The following is a 22,098-nucleotide window of genomic DNA, read 5'->3' as shown; positions in this document are numbered from 1 at the left end:
CTGCCTCAACAGAGCGTCCAAGCAGCAGGAAATGCATGAAACATGGGGAAAGAATGGAGCGCTGCGGCGCTCGGCAGTGGGAGGTAACATTGAATTACTTGGAGAGCAGAGAAGGCGGCCCCGGGAGTTAAAATACACAGCAGGCAAAGAGATGAGAGAAGCCAAGAGAGCTGAAAAAAATGGCACAAGAGACGAGAGAGGCAGCTGGGGGAGTTAAAACATGCAGATGGAGAGATGGCTGAGAGAGAGGAAAGACCTGGATCCAAGTGGAAAGACGACGACCAGGAACTGGCCACTTAAAATAAACTTTCTGAACGCCGAGACACAAAGGAGGGAGCAGGTTTGGATTCCAAAACCGCTGCTGGGAGAACGCGGCTTGCTCCTGGGGTGGTGCGACCCCAAGGCAGCTGCAGCACGGTCACTTGTTGTTCTCATTTATGGACACCGCAAGGGCTTCTGTAAATAAACTGATAATACATGGCTGGATGTGACTGCCAATATAAAGTCTAACTAAAGTTTTATTGCATTAAAAAAGTTAAACTTTTCACCAAATACTCCATTTTTTTCCCAACATGAGGTTTCACTTCTGTCCGTGTCCTTCATTTAAAAAGATCTGAGAGAACACCTGGACTGCAAACCCCTCGGATATGGGAAGGGATGTCTTCCGTGCCAGGTGGATGCTTTCACATCCCACAGCCTCTGCATGGCCAAACCACACCCCAATCCCTATCCCTGTTGTTTCTCACTCAGACTTCCAGGAATCCAAAGACATATAAAGGGAAATAAAACTGTAGCCATGAAGCTCTACGTAGAATTTAGGCAAAATCAGTGCCCATACATCTTACATCATTCAGGGGTGGTGAGAAGGAAACCATTCTCTTGCAAACCTGGATGAAATCCATCAGATAAAGCGATGAGTTTTTGAAGAGAACCTTGTGTATGTCCACACTTGCTTGACAGATAATCTCAGTTTCAGTACGTCTTGCCTGGAGCACGTGTGCATGGAGTAACCCACACGGTATCAGTGCAGGAGGTGACAATGCCCAAGTGCAAAGCAAGTCTTGCTATTAGTTTTATTTAAGGTTGTGGTCCACGATGGTCCTCAATGTCTCCTGTTGTAGGAGATCATTCTTTGACCAGGTTTCTATGAAACTTTGAGGCTTTGCACATAAAGATTTTGTCTGTTCATGATAAATGGAACAGCAGAGATCCTCTGAATGGCAGGGATAGAAGTTTGTCCTCTGGGGTGATCCTGCCTGGATGAGCTGGTCACCAAGGTACAGGCAGACAGGAACAAGTGACCGCGCTAAGTCAGCAGTAACAGCCACAGCCACCTTGGTGCAAAGCCTCAGGGCTACAGAAAGATGATGAGAAAGAGCCCTGCGGCAAGAATACCACAAATCTGCAATATTTCTTAAGTGTCTGGCATGTGGACAGATGAAAACAGGAGTCCTTTAGGCTGACAACAGCAAAGCGGTTTTGATGGGATTATAAAGGTTGGAATCAGGCATCAAACACAGCACAAAATCATCAGGGCTGGAATCTACGCCCGGTCCTTGTGGGTCTCCAGCAGCCACCTCCAGCCAGTGGCTGGCAGCAAGTGCTACCAAGACTGTGCCCTGCTGCAGGGAGCCACCATGGTCCCTTGGGAAAAAGAGAAAAAAACAGAACGTGTTGGCCAGCAAGGGCTGAAAACTCATTTCAGAGTTCCCAAAACAGCATTTGTTGCTATATTTCTCCCCACACCCAGGTCATGGGAAGGACTGATCTTGGTATGAGGCTCTGAGTGCTGTAGGGGTGCAGACAATAAATATCTTTTAGAATTTGGGTACTAAAAATCAAACTCAGGATTTACAGAAGCAGACCCAGCCTTCCGTTAAGGAGAGAAAATTGCCCAGGGGTGTTTCTACAAGGGCACACAAGGCTAACCAAAGCTATGGGTCAATCCCTAATCATGCTAATTGCTATTTACTTTGTCAGTGGAGTGCTTTAGAGCAGCCATTATCAACAAATTTGTTTAAAGAGTGTTTCCAGCTTGGCTGTCCAGACAAAGGCAGCAAGCCCTTTAGCACCCCCATCTTTCAATGCACTAATCAGTCTCCAAAGAAGGCAAGGTGATCCCCACACCAGCACGGGCCATTCACGCTGCGTGAGCCTCCATGGGATGGGATGGGATGGGCAGGCAGCTGTTAGCAGGCAGATCCTGAGGAGGAGCCCCAAAGGACCCAACAGCTGGGCTCCAAATATCTCTGAGCAGAATTAAAAGCAGAGGTGTTGGGAAGCAAGGTGGGGAGAACATCCAAGGGACGGGGCAGGTCGTTGGGGTTTTTTGTTAGTAAGAAATGTGGGGGATGGTTAGACTTGAAATAATAACCCTACCCACTCTCCTAGCACCGGTGCTCCATGGCGACATCTAGCAGGAGAGATTCCGTCTTAAACAGGGATGGAAAGCAAATTTCTGCGGAAAGTTGTGATGGTTTGTGCTCTGCCTCTCTGCTTTGGCAGCACAGGGGCACAGCTTGGAGTTAGCCAGGGCTGGAGACAGGCAGGAAGGAGAGAAACCCAGCAGAGGTCCTGTGGTCATGAATGAAATGGCAGTGGTGAATAGAAACCTCGTATTTGCAGTCCCCCGCAACGTGAGATGAAGGAAGAAGCTTGATCAAAGATGGGTTTAAAACAAACTAAATGAAGTCTTTTTACCCTGCCGTGCCTAAGGGGTTATTGCAAGAGAGCAGAAATGAGTTCAGCCAGGGCATAAACGAGCCCCACAGTGGCCAGGACACAGCACTTGGTCCCCAGCGCTGCCTGAGCACCTTTCCTCTGACCCCATGTGGCAGCTCCAGTGTTTGCTGCACGCAGGACCGAGAACTTCTGAACACTTTTCCACTGAATTCAGAGTTTGGGCTCACTCTGACCCACACAACATGGTTATGCAAACTGCTGGAGGCTCAGAAAGATGATTTAAAATAACTACACCAATGTAACACTTTACCAGCCTACAATGGCCAAAAATGCTGGAACATGAAAACATGAATAAGCCAAAAAATGTCTTTGATGAACAAATTCTAAGAAATATCACATCATAATACTTGCTGAGGATCTTTCCCCCCTTCCCCTTGAAAAGTACCCCCCCTTCAGAGTACCCACCACTTACTTTTCCAGTATGGACATAATAATTGGAGGTAGAACCAGTATAGGCATCGGCAAGACCACTCTAGTCAGGGCCGTTTCTAGCAGTGCCTGGAAAGGAAAAACAATCAAACAGACCCGAGACATTTAAAACAAATCCCAGGAGGTACCTGCGCTGCACAATCAATGCATGGAAATGGTTTGGCTGGCCTTTCTTGGTTGCATATGTGAACAGATGTATCAACACCCATTTTCAACTTTGCTGTCAGCTCTTTGCACAGAACTGATTTTTGCTCTGTTGCTACAAACGATGGGTGGTTATAAATCCAGTGGAATAAACAGAGAGATGAATGCAGGGAGCGGGGCCGTGCACCTAGCAGCTTCTTTGATGTTACTTTGTGTGACCAAAAGTGCTCAACCACCTTGTCGTATTTCCACACAAACATCTTGGTGCTGCCTGGCAGATGCTGCGAGGAGAAATATCTCAGGATAGGTTAAGCAGCAGCCTCAATCCTTTCTCCTTTAACTGAGTATCAATTTCAGTGAAGTACCTTAGTGTTTGTCTGAGACTAGTTTCTGTACTTTAACCTGCAGTGGTTTACTGAAAAGCACTGTAACAAGCCTGGCTCCTTTTTGCAGTAGGATGTCCAACTGCAGAGCTATCGTCGTCCCTCCATGGGTGCTTTCTCCCTAGCAAGATTCACCAGGAAGCACCAAACAGAACAGCTTGGCAGTGTGATACATATAAATCACCAAAACATCATCATCGGTGCTCTAGGAAGGTGTATAAACATCACTGTGCCTTCGTCACTTACCTCTTCCAACCACTTTTGGCAGCATCCACTTGGGATGCCCTAAGCACTGTGCCCATGGGTGGGGCTTTGCCAGACTTAGGCAAAGGTTACCGTAGGTTTGGGATGGGAACGCTGAAATTTACACATCCGACCAGGCTTGGGAGTACTCAGTCCTCCTAAAGTGGGAGGAGGTTTCAGAGAGGCGCAGATGTGACGCCAAGGATCTGCCAAATTTTACACTACAGAACCCAGCACTGTGCTATTCAGGAAGATGCACCAGGACAAGATGGCATCTGAGCAAAAGTCCTCAGAAGTCTGATGCCTAAACTCCACTTAAACCAGTACCTTCAGTTTTAATACTTATGTTCCATGTTGTCTGTCTTCCCCTAGACCATTAGGATGGAGAGGGGAAGCAGGGTCTTGAAGCCAGTAATGTTAAGTGAGGAAAACTGGCTCAAACAAGTATCTCTGAGCCCTTCAACAGATTGTTTTAAGCTCCCTGTTAAACATCAATATGGAGAAATATTAGAGATCTCCCATTTCTCACTGAAGACTGTAAATCTGTACATTAATTGCTGTCTATGAAGTGCCTTAAGAGCCTTGGACAGAAGGAGCGAGAGAAATGCCAAGCATTATATTATTAACTCCTCTGCCTGGGCGTGTGCTTCTGTACACGCTTTACATTTCAGATTAAAGCCCACTTGGAAACGACATGCCTCAGACAATCAGATGATGCTCAGAAGACAAAACTATGTAAGAAGGGAAGAAAGGGGAATAATTGCAAGCAGATGGCAGAGCGTAGAAGGTTACAGGGGAAAACAAACCAGGTGTTAGCACGAGGATAAAAACATCTGGCTACCCTCACAGAGCTTGGGCTGGCAGTTGTTAATGCAGCTTTAACATGGCAAGGGTTAAAAAGCTCCTCAGCTTGAAAATGAAGTCTTCCTCATTTAGAAAAAGGTGTAAGTTATCTTTGCTTCGTATTCAAAATGAACTGCTTACAAGTTTCCACAAAGAAATCCTAAGGCTGTGAATGCATCAGGGTGGTCCAGGATCTTCCTGATGTCAGCCTGCTCCCTTTCAAACCACTACACCAGGCACTGGGTGTGCCATGCTCGTGTCCACCAGCACGCTCACTTCTGTGGCTACCTTACTGCATGCGTGGCTACAGAGGCATTAAGTTCTGCTGCTTAATTCTTCCTGCATGATGAGTACAGGTAATTTCCAGCTCTTTCAGGTCATCAGTTCCTACAGCTGTGGGAGCTGCTGAGCCTGAAGGTGAGCTGTGTACGTGCTCATGTACGTGTTCACCAGGTGCACCACAGGTACATACGTGTTTTGCAGCGATTCTGGAAGACCCAACGATGTTTCCGTTATTGTCCAGGACATCAATTCCTTCTTCCAGCTCCGTGTGCCTCATCAGGACAACATTGCAGATATTGGCACTAGCTGAGGATGAGAAAAGCATGATGATTAGCAGTGCGGCCCTGGTCAATACCAAATGGCAAGCTTCTGTTCTCCACGACATCCCTTCAGCTTTGATTTCATCAGTCTGCCAAGAAGTTTCTTAAAGTCAAGGACTCACTCTGGTACTGAGAGTGAAATGTGATTCTGGAGTGTGAATAATAATCAAGATCATTTCCTTTTATTTGCCACGATCAGAAACACATCGGCACAAAGAAATAGCAGCATTTCTACACCTCATGTTTTGATCTACGAGGCCAAACCAGGTCCTTGCAGTGGGCTACCAGCCGGCACCGCTGGCTGACAGCTGCCTCATCTCATCTCAGATCTCACAGCTGGGTTTAACTCCTCTTACTACGCCAGCAGACAAGCTCTTCTGAAATAATGAATTTTGGCAGGTGTGAGGGAAATACAAGGCAAGGGATTCCACTGAGCCACAAAGGACAGCTTAGGTCCGAGCCCTCAGGAGGGCAGAAGTTTCCTTTGAACCAAAGGAGACAAGGTTGGGTCGCTTTCATGGACACGTAACCTGTTAAGAGTGGTTCTGCTGACTATTTGCATTTCTTCCGTGTTCTAGGGGGAAAGTGGCCCTGTGGACATACTCTGTAGAGCTGGAGCTGTGGTTGTTTGCTTAATAACGCTTTTCCTAGCAGGGACAAAAGCCCCGTGCGGGCTGGCCAAGCTCACTTCAGCTGCTGTAACTCCTCGAGGCGAGGGCAGCCCAGCCCAAACCTAGTGATGCTCCCAGGGGGGCACTGGCTGACTGCCCCTGCAGCCTCCCCGATTCCCCCAGCCCTGCCGTCTGCCGTGCACGGGCTCTGAGAACTCCCAACGGGCACCTCAGGGCCGATGCAGTTCAGTCACCTGGCAGCAAAAGGGGATAATTCCCCTCTGGGAGGGGTGGAAGGACATCGCCGCCTCTTTTGGTGCCATCGAGCTGGCTGCTGAGAAATCACAACCCCGCACCTGGGGCTCAGGTGGGGACGGGTCTGGTCCCCTTCCCCCAAAATCTCCCTTTGCCCAGCTTTCTGCACTGGTGCCTTCTCAGAATCACCCCAAATCCTGCTCCTAGAGCGACGTGTGGGGCTTGTGCTTCACAAACATCCTCCCCAGGAGCAGCTCTCCCCCGGGGTCCCCGCAGAGGTCTCCAAGTCCCTGCAGGGAATTCTTAAACTTTTCCAAAGAAGAGCTGCTAATTCCTGCAAAACTTTTGTTTCTGATAAAAACTGGCATTTTCCAGCACACCCCCCCCCCCCCCCCCCCCCCCCGTTTCATTTTTCCACCCAGAACTACTGCAAGCCCACTGTTGCTGCGGTACCGCTGCTTCCAAAAATGTGTTTCTGTGCTGCTTGACGGGTTAATATTCGCTAATTAATCTCAATTCATGTCATATAACAAATGTCTAATTTTTTGCGGGTGGTGGGTGGGTGAGCCCTATATGAATGCAGCTCCCTGCAATCAAGGATGATTTGTGGTGACAAATGCTCCTTACACTCCAGAATAAGAGGAACATACACACACGCACACTCTGTCTCCCTCTTTAATATTCTAACTACTGGACCACTCTTCCCATCTATCAAACTCCCTGTGCTACCAGCCCTTCAGCTCACTAACCCGTGATAAAAAACAAAACAAGCATTTCATTTAAGCAAGTTTAGTCCCTTTTTTTTCCCCCTTTTTTTTTTTTTTAAACACTCCCATGCCCTGGACTTGTAGCTGGCAGCCAAAACGTGCCAGCAGCGATGCTCTGTGCTGCACAGGTTGCGAGGCTCGGGGTGAGGTTTCCAGACCCGAAGCTCACCGGACACCAAAATGTGTCTCTGAGTCTTTGCATCCTACTAGGGCTTCCTTGTCCAGATCCCAAACTCAAGACATGTACTCAACAAATTTCCAGCATGTTTGCTTGAGACAACCCCTGGTTTGTTTCAGTAACACACGCAGAAAGCAGGAAATACCGCAGGCTGCAGGTAAACTTTGGCTTTCTGAAGGTGTCAAATGCAAAGGGAAATGGGAAATGCATAAATACATGCGTAGACAATTTGATTTTCAGAATCTGAAAAAAAAAAAATGGTACCACAGCACAGAAACTACTCTTGTGAAAACACTTACTTGAAACTGGATTTGGGTACAAAGCAATCCACCGGTGAACTCTCTCTGTATATATTTCTAAACCAAAAGGGTGCTCACCACACAGTAAATATGCCCACGTACATATTTACAAAATTCACAAATTTAACCCCATTTACAACAGAACTAAACCAAAAAATAACCAAACCGCTGAAATGTTTCCTGGGAGAACAAAACCGTCCCCCTCCTCACCTCCCTTCCCTCCAAGGGGCATCGTTCCACCAGCTGTAACCTCCTCTGGAGCAGGCCTGGGAAGCAACTTTATGGGTTTTGGGTACGTGGCTCTCTTATATCCTTTTTGATGCCCTTTGCCACCTAGACTTCTGAAAACGGCTCCAGCCCCTTCTTGCTCAGCCCTGGGAGCAGCCAGGCTCCAGAACACACCACCACCACGCTCCTTCCTGGCGAAATTCCTGCAGATTTGGCCCCTGCACCAAAAACCCTCCCGGTGAAGAGGTGATGTGCTGGGGTGGCTGACACCGAGCATGAAGCCTTTTGTGCCAACCCAGCTGCACACGCGGAGCTTTGGCCACCTCCACGGGCTGCCCCATGTGCAGGTTTGTTAAATACGTCCTGCAGGCAGCATTTCTGCTCGGTTTGCTGGGTGAAGACAACAGCCTCAGGGCCCCGAGGAGATGGACACGCTGCCGAGAGCATCTCAGCCCGGGTCGGTGGGATGGGGAGAGGGAGGAAAGAAGATGCGAGGGGAACCTGCTCAGTCCTGTGCACGGTGGTGGAGCAAGAGGCTAGCACCAGCTTCTGGCTTTTCGCGTAGAAAATGTTAAATCCTGCCCTTCTGCTGAGGGCTGGCAGCTCAGAAGCAAGGGGAAGGCGTGTCTTAATTAAACAGTTTGTCCAGGTCTGCAAAGCAGCGACTTGCAGCTTTCAGAGCCGCAAAACAGCAATTAGTAGGAGGATTCCTGGTGTCCTGGCACATAATGAAGCATGACAGTACACAAATAAAAGAAGAACGAGAGAATTAATTACAGGCTAAACAAATTAATTACGGGCCCTCAATCAACGCTGACACGGGCGTAACCTCCTGCTCCCGACACCTTGGGACACAAACAGAAGAGCCCGGCAGCAAAGGCTTCCCGCATGCATCTCTGACTCAAACCCAGCCTCCGAGCAGCCTCTCGGGGCCGGTGCTCAACTCTCGTGCCCTCCTGGCTCCAAAAAGCAAAAGGAAGCTGAAAAGCTCTGAAAACAGGCTCCGGGGAAGCAACAACAACATCCACAGATGCCCTACGTAAAAGCTGAGCGCTCAGAAATGCGACTGAGACCCTAATCCCCGTTGTCCCTGCTCTGCTCGAAGGGCAAGCGGCTGGTTTTCTAGTACAAAAAGAGGAAAAAAAAGCCCCAACAACCTGGGAACTGCAGGCAGGAGGGGCAGAGCAACGGGCTCTGTGCAAAAAAAGGAGCAGAAGGACCAGAGGAGGAGACCCGGTCATGCTTGGAAGAAGCTCTGAGAACTTGGACTGCAAAGGAAGAAGCTCGAAGGAAAGTTTTGGATTAAGGAGTTTGAAAAGGGACCTGCACCCGTGAGCAAAACCCTTTGGCAACTGATTTCCTCTGTGCTTGGACAAAAATGTGTTTGCACTGTCTTTATGACAAAAATCATAGGTATAGGTATAAAATAACCCTGACACCACTGAAGATTTCTTCACAACAAAGCCAACTCACAATTTGCTGAATGCTGCAGCCGCTGGATTTAGCAAAGCCTGAGTCCCCCACGTGTCCCCAGACACTAGCAGTTTGCTGACAAACCACAGAACATTATTTTGTGCCCTAACAAGCCCGCAGCAGCCTCAATTCTCCACGCACATTGGTCTTTTTTTTTTTTTTTTTTTTTCAATCAGCGGCTCTTAGAAATCCATGCATTCAGAGCAGGAGCATTTCACTCCATTTCTATTGGAAAAATAATTTTAGAAAAGCCCATGGTGGTTATTTCAGCTGCCTGGGAGAGGAAAGTGCAGCTGGATGGGGCTTTGCAAGCTGCCACATCACTTCTGGGCTGAGTTTTCCTGCGGCCCCGTGGCTCAGCAGCATCCCGGCCGTCCCCACGGGGACGCAGCGGAGAGGCAAGAGCCTGGGACACGTTTCGGTGCTTTGTGCCGGCGTAGGGCGAGGTGAATACAGAGAAAAGGCAGGGTTTCTTACCGACAGCAGGGAATGGCACAAACCTCTGGATCAAGAGACGCGTGGCGGGGGTAAACTTGTTCGCTCTCTGAACCAGAACATTAAGGCCCACCTTTGAAAAGAAAAAAAAAAACAGAGAAAGGGCATCATTCAGCTAGCAGGAACGGGACAGCTGCCACAGCTTGCAGACAGCAGCAGCACCCTTCGCAGTGACACACTGGGGTCTCTCTCCATGCTCCTTTTGAGGACTAAATCCCCGGTGCCACAGGTTTTTGCTGTGTTGGGCTCAACCCTTGATGAAATTGAAGCCATTTCCAGCCAAAAATCAGGCTACAAAACACTGCAACGCCCTTACAGGAATGCCCCTCGCTGCGTTTTTACCCCTTCCACCAGCATTTTCCCAGCTGCTCCTTGCTGACTTTCCCTTCTAGCACAAAATTACTGGGGCTGGGGGGTCCTAACCCCAAAAAACACCAAACATCCCTGGTGGTGGTTGCTCCAACACAACTCATTCCTCTTTGTGGGGCCATACAAACCCCTGCACCCCGCTCCAACGCAAGCATTTGGGCCATAACGGAGCTATTAAGAGGCAAGAGATGGTAGGCAGCTTATTGTAACCGCAGATCTTTTTTTTGTTGCCTCCTCCAGCACTTGAATAATGCAGATTTCTACGGTTTTGCGGGGATCTAAGGCATGGCAGACGTGCTGCAGGCAGTGCGGAGGAGACTCTCTGCCTTCGCAGCCGTGCCGTTGGGTATCGGCGATAGTTGGAGAACCTCCACCAGCATTTGTTTCCAGCAGAAATGGGGTTATTAATTAAACCAACCCCAGAAATGGGGTCATTAACTAAACCAACCTATTCGCAAGGAACGGCTTCTGCCTTCAAATCACTCCCCCCCACAATATTTATTCTTTCTCAGCCGAAAAACAAACACACGAACGAAACCCAACAGCCCCCAAGCGTGGGAATTTTCGGCCGAAAATGGAACTTGTTCGCGGTGCCTGGCCAAAACGTTTTCAGCCAAAAATGCAGCAAAATTCCAAAAAAAAAAAAAATCAGCCAAAGCCAAAAACCTGCCAACAAATAGTGATTTGGGGGCTTTTTTTTTTTTTTTTTAAAAAAAAAAAAAAAAGCAAAGCATGGGAGAACATATTTTGCAAGCTGCTACATTATACATGCATCCGCAGCGCATCTCGTCTCTTTGTAGGCTGCGAGGAAGATGTGGAGAAGCACAACTGCTGGGCAAGCCCCGCATAAGCACAGCCCTGGTTTTCAGCACTCATGGAGCATTTCCAGAACCCCACAAGGCCTTCACCAAGACCCCAAAGGGAACCCTTCCTCCTGTCCTTTGCCACGTCGGCTGATCCCAGGAGAGTGGCGCCCCCGCGGTGTTTCTTCTTATTCCCGGCACGAATAAGGGTTTTGTCTCCTTCTTCTTCCCACTCAAAACTGACCGAATGCTATTTTCTTACATTTTCCGAGTACTGGGACTCGCAGAATCTGAACGCTTCCAGACACCAGCCTAAAAAACGTGCCTGGAAAAGTAAAGCTACAACAGTTCTCAGCTGGCGTCGCTGGTGCTGCCCCGTGGATTCGGGTATTTATAGCCCGGAGACAGCTAATCTGTGTAGATCGCAAATTTCGTTGGGTTTCCAGCCTCTGCTTGTAGGTTTGATGGAAGGATTCGCACGGGAAGTGGAAGAGCAGCAGCTCTGGTAACAGACAAGATGCAGCCAAGCCTGGGAGCTCCTCCACTTCCAGCAGCCACCCCGCTGCGAATATGAAATTAAACCTTGCTGCGGATTGAAACCCCATCTCTCAAATCCCCAACACGAGGACTACATTTAGGAGACTAATGAGGCTCTGTTTTTAACAGTTTTGATATGATTTTGGCCGACCCGTGGTCCCCTTCCTGCAGGTCACCAAGGGGATGGCAGCACCCCCAGGACAGCGCCCAGCCACAGGCGGGCGCCGCCCGATCCCAGCCCTCCACCAGCAACAGGCAGGGCTAAAGGGGTTTAATTCCTAGGGGCTGCCCAAAGAACACCGACTACAGAGTAAAATTCATCCCCGGAGCTGAGAAAACAGCCGCGGGAGGATTATTATCAGCACGCTGCCTACAGCCTGAGTCACAGCTCCAGGATCCACCACGCTGGCGCTGCGCAGACACGTAACGGCGTCAGGTGGGATTCATCAGAGCAGACGTGGTGCCTCCAGATGGGCTCACTTTGCAGCCCAGCCCAGAGAAATGTGCCTTTTTCAGGGTGTTTATTCTCCTCCCAAGATAGACATTTACGTGTGCTCCGATGAAACACCCCCAGCGGTGCCCATTCAGCTCTGCTGACTGTGAAAGGAGCCCAGGGACTGAGCTCGGATGAAGATATCTACGCTGGCGATGTCTAATTTCTGGCAAGACAATGTATTTTAAACAATGATTTCAGTGCAGAACTGGTTCAGGATATTCCCAGGCTGCAGCCCAGACTAGGGGACAGACCCAGCTCTTTTAAATCGCTTTTTTCTTTGGGGGGTTTTTCCAACAAAGCCTTTGCTCAATTTGGTTGATGGAGCATCCCGACAAGCTGGGGAAAGCTCAGTTTTGGGGCTGTGTTACAGCACAATTGCTGCTGAAATCCTGCTCCACAAAACCAGGGCTGCACGCTGCTGATGCTGCTGAGTGTGTAATAATCACCCACCATTTCCCTTTCCTTTTCTTTTCCTTCCCGTCCTAAAAAGTTCTGACTTCATGCCCCCTAAGACATGAATTTAAAAAGCATGGAAACCACACGACAAAAAAAAAAATCCCTTTTTATTTTGAAAGTTAACTAAAAATTATCCTTTTTCCCCTCTATGACTATTAATATTTTTGAATATTATATTTGAATATTTCCTGAGAAATGGGATTTGCAGGCCTAAGGCTGGCAACTACTGAGTCACTTGATAGAGATCCGACCCCACTACTCCTAAACCAGTTCCATGGTGGTAAATACATCAACTTGCAAAGTTCACTTGCAAAGAAGTTATTTCACTTAATTTTGTCAATATTTATAAAATAGGAGGCCACAAACAAGGTGGATGCTGCTGGGCAGCTCTCCACGTTGGTTAGGTCTCTGCTGATTTAAGGGATTCGACTTTCCCAGGTTTCAGCAGCTTTTGGGCAAAAGGGAACACCACAGCACGAGCTGCTCCCAGTGACTTAGAGTCAATGGGGAAGGAGGGAATGGCTCTAAGGAAGCTTATCCTTCAGCCCCCAAATCACCAGATTGCTGAATTAAAACACCACAGCACTAATTGGATCTGATGAGCCCCATCCAGCTGAACTAAAGAAAAGAGCATTAGGAGAAGGAAGGAAAAAAATCATTCATTAGGGCTGAGAGGTGAAGATGGAGGCAGAGAGAAGGGAAACTGGGCCGCTTACCAACTGGAGCTTTACCAAGGAAAGGAGAACAGAATGGAGGAGCACAGGAAAGGGAAAGCAATAACGAACCGGGTGGAAAGAGAACGTGGAGAGGAGCAAGAGTAGGGAAGGAGGTAACGTTGGTCAGACCCAAAATGACGGCAGAAGGGCTAAGAGCAGCAGCCCCGCAGCTGGATGCTTTAATAGAAGAAAATGGCACAGTTTGGAGAAAGAGGTGAGAATACAGGAGAGGTTTGAGCAGAAGAGAGGATTAACAGGGATAATGAGAGAAACTGGACGTGGCAGATGAGGAGGAACAAAGAGGAGGACGGCAGGTCCCATGCCCAAGACCAGAATTTGGTTTAACGTGGAGTTTTCCATGCATCCGGGTCCTGTTCAGCAGCAAACAACGCAGCTGAGCCTCAGTAGGCCCGAGTGGGGTAGGAGGAAAAGGCATGGAGGAAAACAAAGGAGCCAAAGGCACACCAGTGAGATGAAACAAGGGAGCAAATGCTGCTGAGGAGACCAACGTGCAGAGGGTACGGACAGGCCGGAGCCAGGCTCTGCTCAGCGGTGCCCAGGGCCAGGCCCAGAGGCCGCGGGCCCAGCCCGGAGCCCCAGCGGCTCCCCCTGCCCCTCAGGCAGCACTGCTGGGCCGGGCGGGTGCCGGAGCCCTGGCACAGGCTGCCCAGAGCTTGGGGGGCTCCTCCTGGGGGAGCTTCAGCAGCCGCCGGGACGTGGGGCTGGGCACCCTGCTGGGGAGGCCCTGCGAACAAGAAGGCAGCAGGCGAGGACCCTGAGGCTGCTACAAACCCCTGAGCCCAGAGGCAGGGTGAAGGGCACTGGGTGCCCCCCAGCACACCCCATCCTACGGGTGTCTTTGTCCCCACCACATCAAAGCGGCCTCAGCGGAGTGTGAGGCTCAAGGCTGAGCCTTGGGGAACAGCTACGGCAGCTCCAACAGCTTATGGGCTACATGTAGGAGCTGCTGAGGACCACAAAAATCTCTTCTGGACCTCGTAGCTGTGAATCACATGGGGAGGCGCAGCAAGGGGAACTTCTGAGCACAGGTATCGACCGCATCGCTTCATTTAAAGAAGTTTAGGCAGCACACCAAAGTTTACCACCCACTCCTCCAACCGACTGCGATTTCCCTCCTGCTCCCATAAAGGTTTGTCCCCAAGGGGGTCCCGGTCCTGTTCCCGTCCCGTGGCAGCCCCGGGCAGTGGGAGGCTCACAACCTGATTACGGGCATCACACCACAGCCACAGGCTGTCAATGCAGCTGCGCCGCGCGACTCACAAACAATTATCGGGAAGAGGGAGCTGGGATTAGAAAAATCCACAGGGGCGCCTTCACCTAGAGAGGAGAGCGAAAAATGGTGTGTGTGTGTGTGAGTTCAGTGCCATGGGGAGGAGGGAGAGCGAGCGGCCAGCTATGGCGATGGCATGAGAAGGAGAGGGTGGACGGCTCTGGACCACTACGTGAGAGCTCATGGTCCCAAGCAGCGATGCGCAGAGGAGACTGAGCACCTCCTAGGTCCAACGGGTGCTCCTGTCCTCGCTGAACGAGGACACGAAGTTAAGATGCTGAGTTTTTTTCTGCTCTTGAATTTTCCAAGTGCAACGAGCCAGCCTAACTCTAATTTATCTCATTACTGTCTTAGATTCTCCTCTAGATTTGGATAAATGCCCTGTCCTCAAGCATCACATAGCTTTATTTTTTAAGGACAGAGCTGCAGCATTTAAATGCAATTTTTTATTATTCTCACTCCCTGGTGGCAGATTTTTAAACCTGCACACTGAAGCACACATATCCCCTGTGAACGGCATCAGCTACACTGCTCGCTGAGCCGCGGGAGTCAGGACCGCAAGGCCAGGTATTGCCAAAAGCTGGCTGCGACACAACCAGCACAATGCTGATATTATTTTACAGCTATAATCTTAGGCTCGAGCAGTCTTCACCTCTCAACTTCCTCAGGAGAGGGTAAATAAATCTTCCTGCTGAAATCCTACGTGGTTGCAAGAATATCTTAGGCTGTAAGGGGTCTTTCTAAGATAAAGCACATTTTGATTTTACAAGATGTTGACTTCTTCTGGGGCAGAAAAAAAGACAGCCTGGCTTGAAAATACCATTTTTGTCCATTTGTCTTGAAGCAAACTCTGCTTTAATCTCTCAGACACAAACTGGGCTTTGCTGATTAGACTCCTGCACTGTTGTGGGTTTTTTTGGTTGGTGGTGGTTTTTTTACAGCTAAATATAAACTTAGCAGATCTACATTTTGTGTAACCTCTGTGCTCAACCCGTTCTGACTGCAGCTGAGATTCCTGCACAAATTATAATGCATGAACCCTGTGAAACTACAATAAAAAATCTCCGGGACAAATGACCACGATTCAAGAAACCAGAAGCTACGCAGAAACCCTACAGAAACTACAAGAGGCCCCAGAAGCCGCATTTCCAGGAGTGACAAAAGCTGTTCAGAGCTCACAGTGCACAGCAGCTCCACACATTCACCAGCTCTGTTTGTTGTTTTGTTGTTTTTTTTTGTGCAGATTTAGACGCGCAGCCCGGGCAGACAGCAGGGCATCCTCGTGCAGACACCTCTGCAGGAAGCTGCTGCTTCTTTTCCAAGAAGCGAGTCGTATTTTCTTGGAAATAACATCACCAAGGCGTCTGTACAGGAGAAGGCTGCCCCAGGATGACCTACAAGACATCTGCAAGGAGAGGAGGGATTTCTTGCTGCAAGAGCGGGCCTTCAGTGGGCAGGTAGGCAGGAACGGCTGGAAAGACAGACCTCCACCTTGGCTCAGCTCCTTGCAGCCTCAGGTTTGATTAAGCCATCAGTTTTTTGCCCAAAGCCAAGCAGCACTCGCCCACTGCATTTCTACTGAGCCACTGCGGGGACACGAGGGGTGACACGCGGCCGGAGGGACGCAACACCTCCAACTGCTGCAGCTGTTGGCTGGATGAAAGCACGTCCAAACCCACAAACCAACATCATGAGGATCAGTTGTCCTAAAACCCATTTGTACAAAGCCCTACGCTACCAGTATTGCTTTTTTTCCCCTTGTGTTCTTCCAGGATACCACAAATCATGGGGCAAACCCCTGTCCCTCCAGCCTGGAGGTACCCGAGCTCACACACATGCTTGTGTTTCCCTTTTTATCGGGGGAGAACTGAACCCCTCCTGGAATCTCTGGGCTGCCCTACCTAGGCAGCCCCAACAGATGTTTCCTGGTTAAGCTGCACACTTCTATATACATAGGACACATTCTGCCTGCCTGCCAGGTTTTCTGGGGTTTAATCATGGCCCATCCTGTGGACAGGAGAGGACAGCAATGTACGTGGCACCTCCAGGGCACGTGGAGTGGACAACAGATGGGCAACAAGCTGAGCAGCACCACACCGCTTACTGGGGGGCATCAGAAACGTGGCCAACAATACTGAAAGGAGAAAAACCCCTTGGAGGACCTGCACAGGGTTTTCAGCATCCGAAGGAGCAGGTTTTGGAGTCGGTCTTTCCACGTCCAAGACATGGAAATCAGTGGGAAAGCGAGAAACCCAGCGACTCACCACCATGGTCTCCTGGTCCCCAACCCACAGCTCTCAGCACCAGTGACATCCCAGCAAGCAGAGCATCTGCTCACAGCTCTTGCCTGATCAGGTTTGATTTGCATGCATTTAACTGCAGCTGGAAGAACCACGTCGGGCTGAAGTCAGACTTTAAGGCCCTAATGCCAAACAGCTGAGGCAGAAGCAAAAAGGATCAGCAACACAGGGGCAAATCAGGTTTGGATCAGAAACTAAGAAACATAAAATATGCAAAAAGTTATCAACAGCACTAATAATAAAGTTGGTTTTGATTAAGTAGCGTTTTTAACCTTTTAAAAGCTTGACAAAAGTAGCAGAGAGGGAGTGTGTGTGTGTGTGTGTTTCCCTGCTGGAAGGATTTTCTGTGTAATTACAAACCCTCTGATTAGTATAGTTCTTGGCGCTAGAATATTTGGGGAAAAAAATAAAATATTCTTGGTCTTTCTCAGTTCTTATTACTACTCTCTGCCTTTGCTTGCCTTCCTCAGGAAAACCAGCTGGTATTAATTGTGCATCAGGAACAGCAGCCAGGTATCAGAAACCAAGGCCTAATCCCAGGAATCCACTCAATTGTTAAAAAACAAACAAACAAACAAACAAAAAAACCAATTACCACTCCACATTCAGAAAAGCTGTAAATCTGGAACGATCAAAACAAAAGGCAGGAGGGAGGCTTGGGTATGGAGAACACGATAAAAATAAACTCAAATCGCAGGAGGAGGAACACAGATCTAGGTTACCTAAGGGTAATCAGAAATCACAAACCATAGGGCATCCCAAAAGCACAGCGCTGAGACGCCAGGAGTGGTGAGTGCTGCCTGCAGAGGTGGTGCCTTCAGAAAACCGAGTGCAACTGCCACGTATGAAGAGCAAGGGGGTCAGAGGTGGAGGAAATCTGCTACATCAGCTCTTCCACCTCTTTACCTGCAGCCAATCTTAAGGTTACTCCTCCTGATGTCTTCTCTAACCTCCTTTCAAGTGATCACTTCAGCTGATACCATACTGGAGAAGAAACACAATCCTGGCAGAGCTTTCTTTACCCAAAGCTGAACCGTGAACTGGGTGGGGAGTAGGTGGGGAAAAAAGGAGAAAAAAATATTGTAAAAAAGAAATACTGACAAATATTGAAAAGGAATATTTAAAAAAGCACATTAATTCCTCTAAACTCTCATCCTGAAGGACTGCAAACCAGGGGACCCAGATCTAGAGCTGGGTCCGTGCTGCTTCTCCATGACAGCAATTTCCCCCTCTCTCTCTCTCTGAAATGGGAAAATAATCAGGTTACTTGCAAAGATTCGCCGAGGCTTCTAGTTTAATTGCGAGAAGCGTAAAGCCAAAATCTGCTCTTCCCTCCACATGAGAAAGCCATTCGTTTGTCCCTCGCTGTGGATGAAGCCACAGAGGGTTAAGCCGACGGGAGGCACGATCACAACTCGACTGATCTGTCACTCCACCAGCCTTTTCCCTGCGTCGCTTGCCAACTGCAAACATGGAAGGGGCTCGCTTTAATTAATACCGGGTCTCAGCAGACCACTGGAGGCAGTGGCACTTGTTTTCAGGTCATCTGGTCCTAATAGGCTCACACTGGGAGGTGATCTGTTGCTAACTGACAGCAGAGATCAGTTAATGAGGGCTGAGGCCTCAGAATCCAGGGTAATGAAACTTGGGGCTACCGCTAAATTATTTGTCATCATCATTAAAAAAAAAAAAAAAAAAAAAAAAAAAGAAAGAAAAGAAAGAAAACTGCTTCAGGAGACGCTGGTTATTAATCTAGATATTTACAACATAAAAATCACTCCCTGCCTGCAGGATTTTCTCTAGGCTGCTGTGTGGGGATTTGAGTATGCAACAGGGATCAGCAGGGCTCCTCTGCAGCAGCTCGTGCGTCGGTCGTGTCCCTAACAGCTCCTCTGCACGGGGACAGCGGGGTGGGCAGGCTTCACCTTGGCTTCGCAAGTGTCCATAGCGAGCACACCTGAAGTGTCAGAGCTTAATCCGACAGAAGCAGACCTCCTCCAAACATCAGGAAGCATCCATAAAACCTGCTGTCCCCTGCTGCCCCCCCGGCCACATCAGCAGGTGTCGGGAGGGCTGCTGCCCCCTACGACAATACTTCTGCCCCTCAGAGCTCCAAACAACTGCTATGCCACCGTGCACAACACTCTGCACGCACAGGGCATCCCCGTGGCACTCCAGCTCGGCGTGCCCATCGTGGCGTGGTACCTACCATCAGCAGACTGACGAGCCACCCACACGCGTGTCACTGGTGGTGACGGCCACCCTGCAGTTACAGCAGGTCGCTGCTGGCTTGCAACGACTTCTTTTATCCCCAGGTCTTGGTTTTCACCCTGCTTCAGGGAATGGGTGTTTCTCCCACCACCACTGGTGGTCCCACAAAAGCCCCTTTGCAATGTGAACCTATCTTTCTGCTTCAGCTCCTCTGCAGGCAGCACAGGAGGGACCAGAGATATCAGAAACCTGCATCAGCTGTCCCACCACGGGACAGTGGATTCCTTACCAAAGCCTGTCAGCTCCTCGGGGTGACAAAACTGCCAACATCACTTCTCCATTGTCTCCTGCCCTCTATCTGCTCCTGTTGCCAAAACGGAGAGGAGCATTAATGCCAGCAAGGGGAAATTATCTGTTATCATCCCTCTGCTGCAGCTGTGCTTGCCGGTGGCTGGTAGGCAGGTGGTGAGCAGCAGGAGCACGGCAAGCTGGAGCGCTTTGCTTCACTCAATTCACAAGGTGGAAAAAATTCTGAAGTAAGGACCAGAAGGGATAGTGACGCTCTCCTGTGCTACGCCAGGGAACAGCTCACAGAGAACTGCTGCTAACTGAAGCGCTGAGGGTGGTGCGGTGGGGACCTGGATGTCCTGGTATTTCAGCTGCAAAAGCACGGGGCTGGTGTGCATGCATCTACACGGGGTTATGAAGTGTGGGAGCTCACATCAACACAAGGCTGGTCAACGCACACGGGGCTGGGTTAATTCTAGTAGAGGAGCAGAGCGGCAGCCAGTGAGCAAGCCAAGCCAGAAATACGGAAAGCTATTGGGAAGAAGAGTATCTGGTACAGCTCCTGCCTCCGTAATTCTGCTATCAATCCCCAGCCTGCTCTAGAGAAGAAAAAGGGGTGACAGTTTTAAAATAAAAGAGAATAGTTTTATAATGGATGTAAGGAAGAAATTCTTTACTCCCCAACCCTGGCAGTGCCCAAGGCCAGGCTGGACGGGGCTGGGGGCAGGGGGCCCTGCCCATGGCATGGGGCTGGGGGGCTCTGAGGTCCCTTTCAACCCAAGCCACTCTATGGCTCTATGACTTTATGAACTGCACCCTGTAAAGAAATCTAAACAAGCCCATGCGGCCTCTTCCTCGGGGTGAATTAGGGAATGTGGCTACAAACAGGGTGGGGAGCAGGCTGAGCGCTGACTCTTCCCATGGCTCAGTCTGTTTGGGAAAGAACGCCTGGAGAAGAGGGGGAAGAAAAAGCTTCCCGTGGGATCTTTAATGTTCCAGCAGGAAACACAACCATACATTTCAGAGGCTTATCTGAAAAGCCACCAAGGGAAAGAACTTGTTTAAGTTGCTCCTGAAAAATGCACCTGCCTCCTTGGGAATTAGCTGCCAAAGACGTGAACTTGTGCTCCTGGAGCATCACACCGCGATTCTGACGATTACGCCACCAGACCAAGATTTTAGCAATGTAATCATTTAAAATCGCCTCTACTGCAGATTACTTTAACTGTGACTTGAACACCAGGCTCCAGCTTGAACGCTGCCCGCAGGTAAAAGACGTCACTTGGAGCACTGCCTCTCCTTTAGATCGAGGTGCGGAGCCACCAGGGGACCACCTCCAAAAGCTCAGCACATCAGCTCTCACACTGTCACTCTGCAGCCTCAGGGTCACTCAGGGGCTGGCATTTTAACTTGGGCTAGGCTAATTCACCAGAACCTGATGCACACATGGATAATTTGAGTCGCCCAGCAGTAAAGCCACAGTGCTGAGGCGCAAGCGGAGCACAGTGCAGGACATGCTGGAAGCAATCACTGGTAGAAGTCTCCTTCTGCTGAAAAGTTTGGGCATGCATGGACAGAGACATCTTATGGTTAAAATATTTTCTTGTTATTTGGACTGAATTATGTCAATTAAAATATAAACATGCTTGGCAATTCAAAGAAACATCTCACAGGCACTGCAGTACTACTGTAAGGGAGCAGTTATGAGTAGGGAAAGATACAGATATAAAGCGTTACCCACTGCTATTGAGACAGCACTTATGACAGCTCCCAAGTAGCCCTGGATGAACTTGGACGTCGGAGAAGGCTTTGGAAAGAAAAACAAAACATATTTTCAATAAACAAACTTCTGGTTATTAAAATACAACCAAGCTCCTTTTTTTTTTTTCTTTTTTGTATTTGTTTTAAACCAGAGACAGGTTTAGTTTTGTCATATTGTTCGGTGACACATGGTCTGTCATCTAGCAGCGGCAAAACCAAGGAACATTCTGACCTCATGAGCAAGGTTAAAGGGAACGGAAAATTAATTGGCATCAGAAAATTATTATAATAGCAGCTAAAAGAAAGTAAGTGAATGAAATATAACAAATGGTAAAAAAAAAAAAAAGAATAATAAATTGGCATTCTAATCACTAGCGGTGAACCCCAAACTCTCCACATAAAATATTTGTCCTCAAAATGTTATCTCAATGAGTTGGATTCTTTCCATTTTAGCTCTCTGTCTTGATGTCCCACATCCCAATAAGAGATGATCGACACTTAAGTAATGGGAAGAAAGCAGGAAGGCCACCACCACGTCCACGGCACCGTTCATGGCAGCACCGCTAGGAACATGTAGGAAGTCCTTACGACACGGAAGTGTGATCATGGCCCCTTCTGCTATCCAAACACCCAAACAGACATCATCTTCGTGTTCATTCACGTATCAAATTAAACCATTTCATACCAGTTAGACTATATACTGGTTCAGCACGAAGGCATTGAGCATCGTTCATGAGCCTCGTGTGCTTTTGAGATCCTGCTGCCATTTACAGCTGAAGTTTAAAATGGAAGTGTATTCAGGAGAATGGGCAATCTATAAATTCGTCACAGTGCCTACTCCGCAGTTTCTATTAACAGCAAAGAGACAAGACTTATGTCTCCGTGTCAAAACAGAGCTAACGTGCAGCACGCGCTGCATATGTTGGGTCTCCTCACCTTTGTCGCGTTGCGGTTTGCATAGTTGACGCATGCATTGTGGCTCTGATTCAACCACTGAAGAGGAAACAAAAAGAGAAAGAGATAAATATAACTTCACAAAAATAAGATCTACGAACACGGGAGCGACATCTTCGTTTGGGCCTGCCTGTGACTTGCAATATCTTTTCAAAGGCTTGTGCACGCACCAATTCTGATCTGATGCCCTTCAAAGCAAGATAGAAAAACCAACACACGCAGTT

The 22,098-nt window shown here is 48.9% G+C and overlaps 1 protein-coding gene across 3 annotated transcripts in view; it reads right to left on the bottom strand.

Annotated features, from left to right (window-relative positions):
• SFXN5 (sideroflexin 5) overlaps positions 1-22,098 on the bottom strand; it is a 91,637-nt gene that overhangs the window by 25,152 nt on the left and 44,387 nt on the right. For all 3 annotated transcript variants that reach the window (XM_050710617.1, XM_035547441.2, XM_035547443.2), the window contains 5 exons: positions 21,857-21,913; positions 20,901-20,966; positions 9,675-9,765; positions 5,257-5,372; positions 3,155-3,240 (listed from right to left, as the gene is read on the bottom strand). In XM_050710617.1, the coding sequence (XP_050566574.1) occupies positions 3,155-3,240; positions 5,257-5,372; positions 9,675-9,765; positions 20,901-20,966; positions 21,857-21,913 (416 nt within the window). The remainder of the gene's footprint in view (positions 1-3,154; positions 3,241-5,256; positions 5,373-9,674; positions 9,766-20,900; positions 20,967-21,856; positions 21,914-22,098) is intronic.

Source organism: Cygnus atratus, chromosome 4 (assembly GCF_013377495.2).
Source record: "Cygnus atratus isolate AKBS03 ecotype Queensland, Australia chromosome 4, CAtr_DNAZoo_HiC_assembly, whole genome shotgun sequence".
NCBI classification, from domain to species: Eukaryota; Metazoa; Chordata; class Aves; order Anseriformes; family Anatidae; genus Cygnus; species Cygnus atratus.
Note: the sequence above shows the minus strand (reverse complement) of the source record. Positions and strands in the feature narration are given on the sequence as shown.